The sequence below is a fragment of the Onychomys torridus genome, chromosome 23 (genome assembly GCF_903995425.1).
Source record: "Onychomys torridus chromosome 23, mOncTor1.1, whole genome shotgun sequence".
In the NCBI taxonomy this organism is placed as follows: domain Eukaryota; kingdom Metazoa; phylum Chordata; class Mammalia; order Rodentia; family Cricetidae; genus Onychomys; species Onychomys torridus.
In genome coordinates, this window is record NC_050465.1 from 63,563,769 (window position 1) to 63,577,952 (window position 14,184).

Here is a 14,184-nt window from a genome sequence, read left to right on the forward strand (position 1 = left end):
GTAACAGACTGAAAATTTAAATATCCCATCTTTCACCAATAGTGGTTCAAGATACACTGCTTTCCTCTAGAACCCCATGAGTTCCTGAATGAACAGCTGGTCTGTCTTCTCAGCTCTGTCTTTCACAGAAATACACACATACACAGCATTTCTCCACTCCACTGTTAAAGACAGCAGCAGCTACAGGTCTCAAATCCACTGTAAAAAGTCTATGCTTTGTGGGTGACCTGAGTACCACTATACCAATCATGAGAACATTTTGAGATCCACCGAAATTAGTTTTTAAGCATTAATTAATTGAACTCATTTTCAGTCTAATATCTACGATGAATCTGACACTGTTCATGCAAAACAACATGTTCAGCATAAGTAAACATGGGGTGGTCTTACAAAGGGCATACTGAATACATTGGAGACACTACCTACCATTATAGCCCCATTATCCTGGCCCACAAAGATCCGTCTGCTGTCGTGATGGTAAGCCATAGCAGAGCAAGGAGCTGCCAGAAAGACAAGACCACACTGTGAGAAAAGGTAAGTATTGGAAACCATTTTTAAAAGCATATTATTATTAAGAAGAGTTATGCAGTTTAGGTTTTAAAAATAGACAAAAAATGCTTTATGAAAAATAAATTGTACACATTGAAAATGTAACTGAAGTTCCCATGGCTCATGTTTAAAACTGGAATGGTGTAAGTCATCTTACAGTTACTTTTAGAACTGTGGGTGAAGTTGGCCAGCGTGAAGTCTCTTCTGGGTAGAGCTCCTGCTATAGCACAGATGCCTCCGGAACCAGTGATTCTGGGCATGCTCTGACATCCAGATGCTCACTCTGCCCTGCCACCCTTCCCCAGAAAAGACCAATGATTAGTTGGACTCTAAAAAATGCCAGAAGGGTACTTGCATGAGAATTCCAATCCCTTGGCATATGTCAACAAGCAAGGAAACCCATCATGGGATTATTTTTTTCCCCAAGAGAAAAATAAAAATTAATCCCTTTGCAATAAGCACACACACCCCAATTTGCAGTAATCAGAGCTGTGACTGCATGGGATAGCATTGACGTCTTTTATGCACACACCAATTATGGCCAAGCCATCCATCCCTCTTCCAGGAACCATGGGCAACAGAATAAATTTCTTAAACAGAAAATACTCCAAACTGTTTTCTAAATCAGAACAAATGTGATTTCTAAAACCAAACATTTGGAGACAGAACTGTTTGGGTTCACTCTCTATAAATAATTTTAACTAGCAATGAAAGACCCACAGCATAAAAATGCATGCTGGAGAGAAATAAACCAGATGTGTGTGGCTTTGGATTAAAACTGCCTATCAAAAACAAACAAATATATAAATGAGGGCTTGGCTGGGTAGTGCAAGCTTGTAACTGAGCACTTAGAGACAGAGGGAGGAGGTTCAAAATTCAAGGCCAAACTGCCTTCCCATTAAGTCCCATGCTGCCTGGCGTCCATGCAGTGACACACTCCCTCAAATCCCAAAAGGAAAAGTCAGAGAGAAAAAAAAATCTCCAAAGGAAGTTAGAGCTTGAAAATAACTTGAAGTTTTCTCATTCCATTAGGCTGAACAGAAAGACTGCTGTGAGTTCAAGGCTAGCCTAGGCTACAGAGTGATACCTTGTCTCAGACAGTAACAATGAAACACAGCAGCAGCAGCAGCTGTGTGCAGAAAAAAACATGGCATGCAGTGTTAGGCAGCCACTGCAGGGCCCAAGGCCTATTCTTTCCAGCCCTCCACCTCCTCCTCTTTTTTTTTTTTTTTTGTTTTGTTTTGTTTCTGGTTTTTTTTTGTTGTTGTTGTTTTTCGAGACAGGGTTTCTCTGTGTAGCTTTGCACCTTTCCTGGATCTTGCTCTGTAGACCAGGCTGGCCTCGAACTCACGGGGATCCGCCTGCCTCTGCCTCCCAAGTGCTGGGATTAAAGGTGTGAGCCACCACCGACCGGTACCAGCCCTCCTTCTTAAACTGGGAACTACCTCAAGAGAGCCAGTGAAGCCAAGAAAAGGACAGATGGGGACAGAGAGGACCATGGTCACATGCTCAAGATCTAACAGCCGTGAGGGGGAGTCCCGCCTGATGACCTGAGTTTGATCCCTAGGATCCACATGGTAGGAGACAACAGATTCCCACAAGTTGTCCTCTGACCTCCACTTGAAGCATCTCCCTCCACACAATATAAATAGATGTAATTTACTGTTTCTAATTCACAATAAAGTTGCACAAAATATTTGGAAAAGGGAAGGCTAGAGACACAGCTTCCCAGCAAGAAAAATAATTCAGGGGACAAGGGAGGGACGGAGAATCTGAAGAGTAACAATTGAATGTGGGGCACAAGCATCTCGGTCTCAGCATCTTAGGAACATGAGCCCCATGTTCAGGACCCAAGAGGCTAAGTTATGACCCCAATGTGAACTGTGGAGGAAAGCAGGGCTGGGGCCTGAGAAGATGAACACCAACAGCCCTGAGGAGGCGTTCCGCCACCATGACCACGCTCTGCCAGCACTGGGGTGACTTCCCTGACTGTTGCTCCCTCAGCTACCAGATCTGCGCCTGGGCCACTGGGAAGAAGGAAGCCATGAGTCCAGCTGAAGCCCTTTTGTGAGGCTGGTGTAGCTAACGAGGCCCAGAGGATATCACCTCCTGCAGCCCTGTTGCTCAAACAGGCTCCAGAAGAGCTTTAACTAAGACAGTTGTGTCATAAGTAAGGAGAGAATTCTGAGTAAGGAACCAAGGCTATGCTGCCACAATACACGCAGACATGGGCAACAAGAAGGTTCTACTACTTGGCATATCATGAACAGCCTTTCAGGGAGTCTTCCAATGTGCTCAGTATTCCACTGCTAATACTTACTATTAAGTAGGATTTCAACAGTGTTTCATTTTCATTGAGTGATTATAAACATAAAGAAGTTGAGCAGTTGTCCAAAGCTCTGGAAGGTCTAACACTGATAAACCACTGACGTTCCCATCACACAGAATGTCTTGATTAGTAACTGCAGATCCAGTCCTAAACTAGCGTTGTTGGAATGCGTCTCAGGACAGCCAGGACAGCCGGCATGAGGCCTCCCATGGAGGAGCCCCACAGTGTCCTTCAGCAGTAGCCGTGGAGCTCACAACAAAGCCATCTCCCTTCCTAGCGGGTCATCCACAAACAGTGCCTCAAGGAGTCCCAGAGTTGTGGCTGTTGGCTCACTACTTGGGAGCTAAGACCACATTACAAAAAAGGCCTATGTACTCCATTTACTCCTGTGAGTGTGACTAGCCTCTGGCCTGCTCCTGTCCCACCCCACCTCCCACATCACGGAGGCCCACGGTGGAACAGTTTCTAAATAGAGGATTCCCTCAGAAGCTGTCTCCTTTGTGGCTGTTTGGGACAGAAAGAGTCACCTCCCACTTGGCCTTGGGTGGCATCCAGGCATTTTCTGCAGGGCTTTGTCTGAGAAAAGCTGAAGGAAAGAAGAAAGGTAGAGATATGGTAATGTGATGGTATGTACACTGGCTTGACGATGTATGGGTAATTCTATGTCAGGGCATCCTAAGAGACTGGGTCTCACGTAGCCCAGGCTGGTCTTTGAACCTTGCTGTGTAACTATGGGCAACCATGCCCAGTTTCATGCCATGCTGGGTACTGAACTGAGCTGCAAGCATGCTAAGCAAACACTCTTCCAACTGAGCTCCATGCCCAGCTTCTGAGAAGACTCTCCATCTACAAAGTGCTGCTCCTCGGTCCACATCTTTTTACAACACTGAGGGACAGTGAAAGGAGCAGGCGAAAGGCTGCTAACTCACTAACCTAACTAATCCTAACCACTGAGGAAAAAGTGACTGCTCGGCCAATGAGAAGGCTCAGCATTTAAAGGCAGATGTTGAAAAGCCCAAGTTTGCTCCACAGTACCCACACAGTAGACAGAAAGGAACTGACACTTCAAGTTTTCCTACAACCTCCAACTATCTGCCAAAGTAAGAGCACTTACACCCTAAGAAACTGTAAAGGTCATTTTTGTGAAGTAACTGCTGAGTTAAAGCTGGACAAATCAGGATGAAGGAAAAGGGCCCTTTTCTGTTTTGTTCTGTAATCATTTCCTTCTTCAACTGTGGTCCTGTTTCAGTTAGGCTGGTAGACAAAATGCCTCTGGAAAGGAGTTTTCCTGTGGTTTATTACAGCCCGTTAGAGTCTTAGGCAACAAAGGAACATATTCTGAAATCCAGCAGCAATTTTCAGCCAGGCCTTTTGAAATTAAGTCATCAAAGGCATCAGAAACAAGGCCCTTAAGTAGAGAATTGTGTGACTTACAAGCCATCGTGTGGTAGATGCTGGGCCAGTACTGGCCACTGTCTCTTTTCAGCCATACTCGGATGGTTCTGTGGAGACAAGGAGGGAGAGCAGTGCTCAGTCATTTTATCTATAAAATCTTCTGAATGCCATGTCACAGCTAACTGGGCAGAACTGACAATCATCTAATACTACAAAATCAGCACAACAGGACGAGAATTAATACCCATGCCAAGTATTTGCAGACACTGTCATCTTTAAACATTTCCATCGGTGGTGTCTGACTACCCATATACATTAATGTACTCCACACAAGCACCAGCTCACCATTCTCCAGATTCAGTGCAAAGCAAAAAGCAGCCTTGGCAGAGAGAGTTTGCTACAGTGCTTTATAGAAAGGCTTACTCTCCAAAGTGTGCATAAAAGACATCCAAGTCATAAGAATGCTCACCCTCAGTGGTGTATGCAATGGGGTTATCTTCTTTTGTAATTCAGGACAACTTTGTTTTTTATTTTAAAAATTCAACATTTTAAATTGATCTTACAAAGTTATTCAAAGGGAAATATACATATACACAGAATTTAGTATATTATATATGGTATATATACTTATATATAATATATTGTATATCACACAGTATGACCATGGTAAGTTATATAATACCTAGAAGTCAAGTTTTCAAGTAATTTAATAACATAGAAACATTCACTGTATAATGACATACAAAGGAAGCTGAAAACTATCAACTACTTTTCTGGGTAAAACAGATTGTACCAACAGTCACATGACTGTCTCACCAGGAGACACTGAGGAAGGTATCAAGCACACAAAGAAAGAAAAGCTGGGTCCAGGGACACACACACCTACAATCCTGGCTAAAGCAGGAGAGTGATCATCATGAATTAAGGCCCAGCCTCCAACACATAGCAAAACCCTATCCCACAGAAGCAAAAACGGAAAAAATGAAGCAGCATGCTTATGGAATAGCAGGATGGGATTGGGGAAGGAAGAGAGGTGTAAGTGCCTCAGTCAGTGGGAGGCCTCGCATATCCACCACAATCCTCAGCCTCCTGTCCTGGAGGAAAGTGTCCCACATTGTGTCTCTGGCCTCTTTTTCATCAGGGCACACAGGGCTGTGAGGAAATCCTGTGTGCAGGAAAGTAACTGAGCAACAGAGCCAAAGGGCAGAGTGTGTGTGTGTGTGTGTGTGTGTGTGTGTGCGCGCACGCACACACACACACACACACACACACACACACACACACACACACACTGCAGAAGGAGAAAACAACAGGGGCAGCCTGGCCGAAGCTCTGCGGCAGGCTCTTCTGCTCCAGTCCCCCTGTGTAACTGCATCTAGTGGGGTCTGCTTTGCTCACAAGTTTCTCATAGTCCACTGTCATTCTTTGACGATCGTGTTTATATTTCTAATAATGGGCTGACAACGTGCCTCACTGGGTAAAGGCAGCTGCCATCAAGAATGAGGATCTGGGGGCTGGAGAGATGATGGCTCAGAGGTTAGGAGCACTGTCTGCTCTTCCAGGGGTCCTGAGTTCAATTCCCAGCAACCACATGGTGGCTCACAACCACCTGTAATGAGATTTGGTGTCCTGGCCTGCAGTCATACATGCTGTATACATAATAAATAAATAAATCTTAAAAAAAAAAAAAAAGGAATGAGGATCTGAGTTCAATCTTTGATACACAGTTGAAGGAGAGGATTGACTCTCATGGGTTGTCCTCCCTGAGCCATGCCACTCACACACCCACCCACACACACACACTCACACACACACACACACACATACAAACACACACACACACACACACACACACACACACACACACACACAAAGATGAATAAATAAAAGTATATTTCCAATAGCAACACGACAGTTGACCAATGTTGATTTTAGACTGAAATGTATAAAGAAACTAAGTGTTGATACATAGTTCCATTTATTTATCACGTTATTTCCATTTGAAGTTCAAGGCAAGTAACTCTTCCACAGGGACAAAACTCAAGAATGGCTGATTGAGGGGTTGGGGATTTAGCTCAGTGGTAGAGCGCTTGCCTAGCAAGCGCAAGGCCCTGGGTTCAGTCCTCAGCTCTGGCAAAAAAAAAAAAAAAAAAGAATGGCCGACTGATTCTGGGGAAGGACGCAGATTGCAGAGGTGTGAGGAAGAGAAAATGGCTCTGGGACTGGTCACCAGAGCTGTGTCCATCTGGTAGAAGACGTCCCACTACCTCAAGATCTGCATAGCCCACTGTGTGTGTATGACTAGACGGCAATTCAAACTGAACAGTGATCTTCACCGACTAAATCAATGGCATGATGACACAGCACAGAACCCCACTTTATGTATGTCTGATGGCCAACCGAGTCTGACTGGTTTCAGTATATCGGGAGGACAGAAGGACAGGGGAACCTGTTAAAACACCACAACAAATGTACTTCAGCAAAAGCAATCCCAGGATTCAAGGGGCAAACTTAGCTCCTGGAACTGCCCAGCTCAGGCCTTGAAAACCAGCGAGTTGCCATATTTCAAGTCTCCAGATGGTACTCTCCTCCCTCACCATGAACTATTCTCTATAGACTTGTCCTTCGAGGCAGATAATAATAGGTCGGATACTATTTCAACACAACTCCATCTAAAAACTCAATGGAAGTATACAAGGATTATCCCTAGAACTGATTCACAAAAGGGGCCTTACCTGTGCTGACTATACTCCATGTTGCTTAAATCAGAAATGTGGTGATATTTTATTTGTGCTTTAATAAATAAAGTGTGCCTGGAGATCAGAGGAAATAGCAAGCCATTTTAAGTAAACAAAGAAGTCGGGCAGTGGTAGCATACGCCCTTAATCCTATCACTTAGCAGGCAGGATCTCTGTGTGTTCAAGGCCACACTAGGGAACAGAGCCAAGTGGTGACACACGCCTTTAATCCCAGTACCAACCATAGAGTTCTGGAGGCCTGTACAGACAGGAAGTGACAGAGCTGGCCAGGAAGAGGAAGTGATGTAGCTAGACAGCAAGCCAGATAGATGGCAGAACAGCAAGGCATATAAGCCTGGGTAGACAGGAAGTCACCCTTTTTGGAAGCTGCAGAGCTGGTGAAGGAAGGTTGGCTGGTGGCTTTCCCTATTTCCCTGATCTCTCTAAGGCTTTCGGCCGTATATTTGGCTCCGTGTTTTTTATTGATTAAGACCATTGCCAAACTGGTCTACACAGAGATCCTATGGCTACATTCAGCACAATAGATGAGGCCAAAGCGGATTGTTAATAAGTTGAAGGCCAACTCTAAGGTGAAAATTAAGTCCACTCCATGATCCTCCCTCCTGTCCAAATTCAAGGTACAAAGGCCGCTGAAGATCAAGCCATGTTCCATGCAGCTCTGCTTAAGCTCACTGGCTTTATTTACAACAGGACCACTGAAAGGGTTAAATCTGGCAGCTAACCACTGTCAAGATTTTTAAGTCTATGGAAGATGATGATGTTGGTAATTCACTAAAACTCTGCCACCACAAAGGTCATGGATTTAGTGGGATACACTTTTCCCTTTGTGCTCAGAAAGGGCAACATTCAGACATCAGAAGACCCAGTCGGGAGGAAATCATCTTAAAAACCCATCTCTCCCACACGTCACTAGACCTGAAAAACCAAATCCACACACCTTAGGGATGGTATTTTTCTTTGTAGAACAAACAGCATACTACTTGGTCGGCACAAATCTGACCCTGGCTAGGACCCAACCAGCAAGCTAAGAAACTGAAACTTTCACAGTATCCCTTGAAAAGTGCTTATTGTATAAAGACAGAGAAGGCCAACCTCACTGGGAATCAGGCTCGGCGCAGGCAGTAGACTTCAGCTTTATGCCCTCTACCCAGAGATCTCATCTTCAAACCATAACCATTCTTTCCCTTCCTATGCTGCTGAGAGCCTTCCGTGTCTATGGTTCAATCAAAACAACATTAAATCTAATCCCCAACACCCCAGGATCCTCAAGAATCTGTATGTTAATGTTTTTCAACGTCTACAAGGTACATGGGAATCTGTTTCATATTCTGATCAGAGTGTTTCTCCTTGCCTTAATGGGGGTTATAAAAAACAGGGTTCAAGAGTACTAGTTAGTAATACTTTAAGAAACTCCAGGCTAAAACACTGACTAGTCAGCAAAGTTGAAGCAAAGCCTGCTCTCCAGTAAGTTGAAAGCAACAGTGTGTGTGATGTCTTACTGAATGCAAAGTACTCAAAACCTTGAACTGTATAATAAGCCAGCTCCATTAAGCACTGAGGTCTGGTGGTTTTGTTTGTTGCCCACAGGCCCAATGTTTTCTGGCAGCACAGTGTTGAAGCTGCTCCCTCACATGTTCCTATGCAGAACTAAATCAGCAGAACAGTTCATACTTGACAACTCTACTCCCACCCCGAAAGTTCAGGGATTTTTGTTTGTTGTTTGTTTACATTTTATTTATGTATGTAAGTTTTTTTAGGTATGAATGCTCTGCCTGCATGTATGCCTGCATGTCAGAAAAGGGCATCAGATTCCATTATAGATGGTTGTGAGCCACCACATGGTTGCTGGGAATTGAACTCAGGACCTCTAGAAGAGCAGGCAGTGCTCTGAACCGCTGAGCCATCTCGCCAGCCCAGTCAGGCCCTGTTTTTCCTGCCACCTTTTCTATTCATTCCCTACTGTGGCTGGATCTCTGATACTCCAAGACCCTAGCAGCCTCAAAAGAAAACTTTCTAAAAAAACACCTCAGAATCATTCTTTTTTTTTATCTTTCCCTAATTTCTGTTTTCAAACAATAGTCTGCTTTTCCAAAAGATACCTGGAATGGAAGTGCATCATTTCCTTCTGAGCCTACATAAGTGATTTGCAGGTTTCGCCACAGCCTTATCCCTGTGGAGGGTTCCACTACCCATCTAGAAAGAGCAGAGATGGCTCAGAGCTGTGATCCTGTCCGTCAGCACACAAGACTGCAGTTCTGAATTTTCAATCTTCCACACTAAGTGTCTGGGTACTGCGCTGCTGTGCAGGATAAGCATGGCAACGCTCAGACAGTAGTGAAGTGCTCATTGTACTGAGATTTTTGTCAGCATTCCAAACTAGAACGTGTTGGCAAGAGTTTGGCCACAGCATATAGTAAGAAACATACCTTTATCTGACTATAAGAGTAAGACAAATTAACGGCAGAATTATGGGTCCCCAGGTAAAGGTGCTTGCCTCCGATCCTCAGGACCCACAGTGGGAGAAGAGAAACAGTTAAGTACAAATGAGTAAGCGTGTATCATTTCTAAAAGAAAGATGGCAAACTTGGTTGAATTCAGGGATTTCAGGCTTGGCAACTGTTCAGGAGAAATTAATGAAATAGAAAAACAAAACAAAACCCAGAACTTCCCATCTAAAAGTTAAAAGGTAAGAATCAGGATTTGGAGAAAAGGTTAAATAATGAGATGGGTTATCAAATGGCATTGTAGCTTAATAGCTTATATGGCCACTAAAAATAATTACGAAGGCCAGTAGATATGTAGAAATGTTTATAAAATGTAGTTTTCTTTTTTAACACTTTTATCTGAAGGGTGTATGTTGGTGTGTACACACGTTGGTGCGTACACATGCACACAGCACACAGGTGGAGGTCAGAAGATAACTTATGGGAGTTGGGTCTCCCTCCACCATGAGGATTCTGGGGACCCAATGTGGGTCCTCAGCCTTGGTGCCAAGTGCCTTTACCTACTGACCCATCTTTTAAGCCAAAAATACTCAGTTTTCCTTAAAAGAGCTAAATGAAAGTTATATGACTAAATTGTACAAGCACACGCTAGGGCGCTGCAGGCACCAGGTAGAGTGATGGGGTGGACAGTGTGAGGAGTAGCGATCTCTGACTCTAGGTCCTTTCCAGGATCTGAGGACAACAACAGTCAGTCCATGGGGAGCTTCTGCCATGCCACCAATTACACACCAATTACATACATTCCCAATGCGCAGGGATGGGTTTTGTCTAGTGTTCAAGTGTAGCTATATCTAAAAGAGAAAATGTAAAAATGTTCCACTCCTTAAGAGCAAAGAAGGCTGATGAGTGTAAACTAAATGAAGGCTTTAAGGTGTTCTGCAGCCTCAGGCACAAGAATCAGGCAACTTCAAATAAATGACAGCCACTTGTCCTTCTTAACAAGAGCAACTCTAGAGGCTTCTGTGTGCCTCACTAAGACTCCTGCTCTGTGGTCTGCTGGCCATCAGTAGAAACTTGTGCCTGGTATAGGCTTGGTCAAGTATAGCTGTAAGTTTTCTCAGGTCCTGAGTGTCCCCCTCCCCCCACCAGTCACTTACAAAATAATCATTTGGAGGCTTAATATTATTTATAAACTGTATGGCCTATGGCAGGCCTCTTGCTAGCTAGCTCTTTTTTTTTCCTTTTTTAAAATTATATTTGTGTTTTAATTTTACATATCAGCCATGGGTTCCCCTGTCCTCCCCCCTCCCGCCCCCGCCCTCACCTTTCACCCCAGCCCCTCCCCTCCATTCCCATCTCCTCCAGGGCCAAGACTACCCTGGGGATTCAATTCAACCTGGTGGATTCAGTACAGGTAGGTCCAGTCCCCTCCTTCCAGGCTGAGCAAAGTGTCCCTGTGTAAGCCCAAGGTTCCAAACAGCCAGGTCATGCACTAAGGACAGGTCCCCGTCCCACTGCCTGGGTGCCTCCCAGCTAGCTAGCTCTTATATGTTAAATTTCTATTCATCTATAAATTGCTACGTGGTCGTGGCATTATCGGTCTGCTGGCATCTTGCTGCTTCTTTGGTGGCAGCTGGCCTCTCTGTAGTCTCTGCCTTTCTCTTTCCTGTCTCTCTCCTTGGATTTCCCATCTGCCTCTAAGCTGCCTTGTCATAGGCCAAAACAGCTTATTTGTTAACCAATGGGAACAACATATATTCATAGTGTACAGAAAGACATCCCCCAGCAGCCAAAGGTCAGGAGTGTTTCCCTGCAGGCCACTATCATGCAAAGAAGGGACTCTAGCATCCATAAGGAGACACAGCTAGAATTCCTGGATGGACAAGGCCCTGATTGGATCACTCCCAAAGGAGCAGAACACAGGGCCTGCAGATTGTGACTAAGAAACCAGATGCAAGAAGGCTTCGAAAAAGCCAGGAGGTGGTGGCGCATGCCTTTAATCCTAGCACTTGGGAGGCAGAGCCAGGCGGATCTCTGTGAGTGCGAGGCCAGCCTGGGCTACAGAGCGAGATCCAGGACAGGCTCCAAAGCTACAGAGAAACCCCGTCTAAACAGAGAAGGCTGGGAAGGAGATTCTCCCACAAGGCTCCCTGGTTTGAAAGATGTAATAGGCTACAACCCTCCAAGTGTCCCGCTTAGTTCCTGTAAGTCCTCAGCACTGAACTGTACAGGTAAAGATTTTCTGCATTCTAGACCCACACAGGGATTCTGGAAACACCTATGATCTGCAGAGAGCAAGCTACTCTGTGGTGAAGATGATGGACATTTTTTACCTCCAGTTTATGCTTCAGGAGACAGAAATGAGCAGAAAGTTTTCTTCAAAATCACACAAGCCAACATGGCCCCTGCCACACTGGCCGACTCAAGCTGCCTTGTCCAATGTTATCCATCTCTTATTGGAAAGTGAGAAAAATCTCCTAATTTTAAAACCTGACAAGAGATACAATTCAATATAAAGTAGCTTTGTATAGTTAAAAAAAAAAAAAGTGAAAGAACCTCTCCAGAAATTTACATGTTTTCCACTATCGCAGTAACTTCTAAACAAACATGAACTATTACATAGCAGGTTCTTTGCTCCCCTAAGCAAAGAGATTCAGAGCACCCAAAAGTCTAGGTTCAACTAGACTTGTGCCCCAAAGCTGGAAGAAAACCTGACTTTTGTGCGAAGTTGGAATAGTGATGCTAATAAAAATCTTGCACTACCTCAAGGTCTGGATTTAGCAGGATCTAGTGTGAAATGCAGTGTGTCAGAGTTTGTGGCAGATAACTGTGTGTGAAGTGTGCTCCATGACCCCTTGCTGCTCCCTGCCCTTTACTATCTGACTTTACAGCCGTCCCATCGAGAGGTTGAGTCTATTCCTCCCACTCCTGTTGGTAGGCTGCCTGGTGTCTCTGCCGCCCACAGCGTGTCAGAAGTGCTGCCGGGGTTCTTCTGAGAAAGGCCTTTCCTGTTGCCGCTCCCTGTCCTGGAGGCCTGCCAAAATACATGAACCAGGGGGGCTAGCCTGCAGAGGGGAAACTACGGCAGGAAGAGGGAGCCCGGGTCTTAGCTGACCTGCCCTTGACCAGCCTGGAACTAGCTACTTCTCCAGGTGCTGAGACAGACACAGGACTGGACATAAGCACGAGTGAGCTGACCTGAGTCAGTTCAACTTTTCCACCAACCCACAGCTCATGACAATGAAATACCTGCTGCTTTAAGCCACTGCTTTGGGGTGCTCTGGTCAGAGCAAAGGCTAACTAATGCAGGGAAATAGAATACACATAAGGATACATTTTAAGCCAGGTGGTGGTGGCACCTTTAATCCCAGGACAGCCAGGGATACACAGAGAAACCCTGCCTTGAAACACACACACACACACACACACACACACACACACACACACACACACACACACGGGAATTACCAACACCAAGCCCATAAAGTCAGTCAGTCTCTCTCTCTCTCTGAGACAAGGTTTTTCTGTGTAACCCTGGCTGTCCTGGAACTCTGTAGACCAGGCTGGCTTCAAACTCACAGAGATCCTCCTGCCTCTGCCTCCCAAGTGCTGGGATTAAAGGCCTGCGCCGCTGCCGCTGCCACGACAGACACACAGCATGGTCTCCCCCAAAAAGGCACTGACTCCCAAGCCAGGAAGCATCTAGTAGAACTAATGAGTACTGTTTTCAACCTGCCACCCCCTGAGGACATACATTTGGGTGTGCTACATATTTTCCAGGACCTATTAGGATACCAGGACAATAACCATGAATATAACCACATGCCCACTTGTGATCTCCAATGACACTCAAGTGTTTCTGCAGAAGCCCAAAATCAAGCCCTCTCCACCTCCAGAAATAACACTTCCTCCCGGGACAACAGAAATAAAGCAATTTAATCATTTTCTAATTTTATCCTGATAAATAGGTAGTGTTCAACAAATTAATTAAAAAGCAAATTTCAAAATATACAATATGCTACAAAGTAAGACCAAGGTCCTGATTTATCTTAAACTCCGGGGAAATCGTGACTGTAAAGAAAGCTGACTACTGTGACTGCATGCTGATACTACCAGACTTTGGACTCTGAACACGTCTGTCCCCACAACAAAGCACATTGCTTCCTAGTCTGACTGTATCTCTGGAGGATCCAGATAACAGTGTTGAATTCTGGCACTAAGCTGGGTTCTAGAACACTGAGACATTAGCCTGAAAGGAAGACGGAATGATACCATCACCACTTCAGTCTGGCTTTATCAAATAAACAGCAATTTCCTTCCAACCAAGTGGCTGGAACTCTGACCTCTGCATTTCCGCTAGAGAACAAAGTGTCTCCTTTGGGAACAGGGAGGCGAAGCAGCGAACGGTTGCTGAGTGGATCTTCTAAAACAAAAGACTAGAAAACCAGCCTCAAGCCTGGTTGCACTTACTGGCCTGCACTACAGGAAAGAAGGAATACTGGACAGCTTAAGGGTCTGTGGACCACCCAGAGAAGATTCGCAGGGACCCCAGCACTCCCACCACCTAATCAGTTAATGCCTCCCAGGAAGCCCCGGACATGTGCCTGAAATGCCTCCTGCAGGTTCTCTGTGTGACTGGAGAAACCAGTCCAGATGTAATCTTTTACTACTGGCAGCAAAATGATGCTGTGTGACTCCTGTGCACACA

General features: G+C 45.0%; 1 protein-coding gene across 1 annotated transcript in view; it reads right to left on the minus strand.

Annotated features, from left to right (window-relative positions):
• The window catches only part of Wdfy1 (WD repeat and FYVE domain containing 1), a 47,800-nt gene that overhangs the window by 23,494 nt on the left and 10,122 nt on the right, over nt 1-14,184 (minus strand). Inside the window, exons 2-3 of the mRNA XM_036173236.1 lie at nt 4,313-4,380; nt 427-500 (exon numbers count right to left, since the gene is read on the minus strand). Of these exons, the coding sequence (XP_036029129.1) occupies nt 427-500; nt 4,313-4,380 (142 nt within the window). The remainder of the gene's footprint in view (nt 1-426; nt 501-4,312; nt 4,381-14,184) is intronic.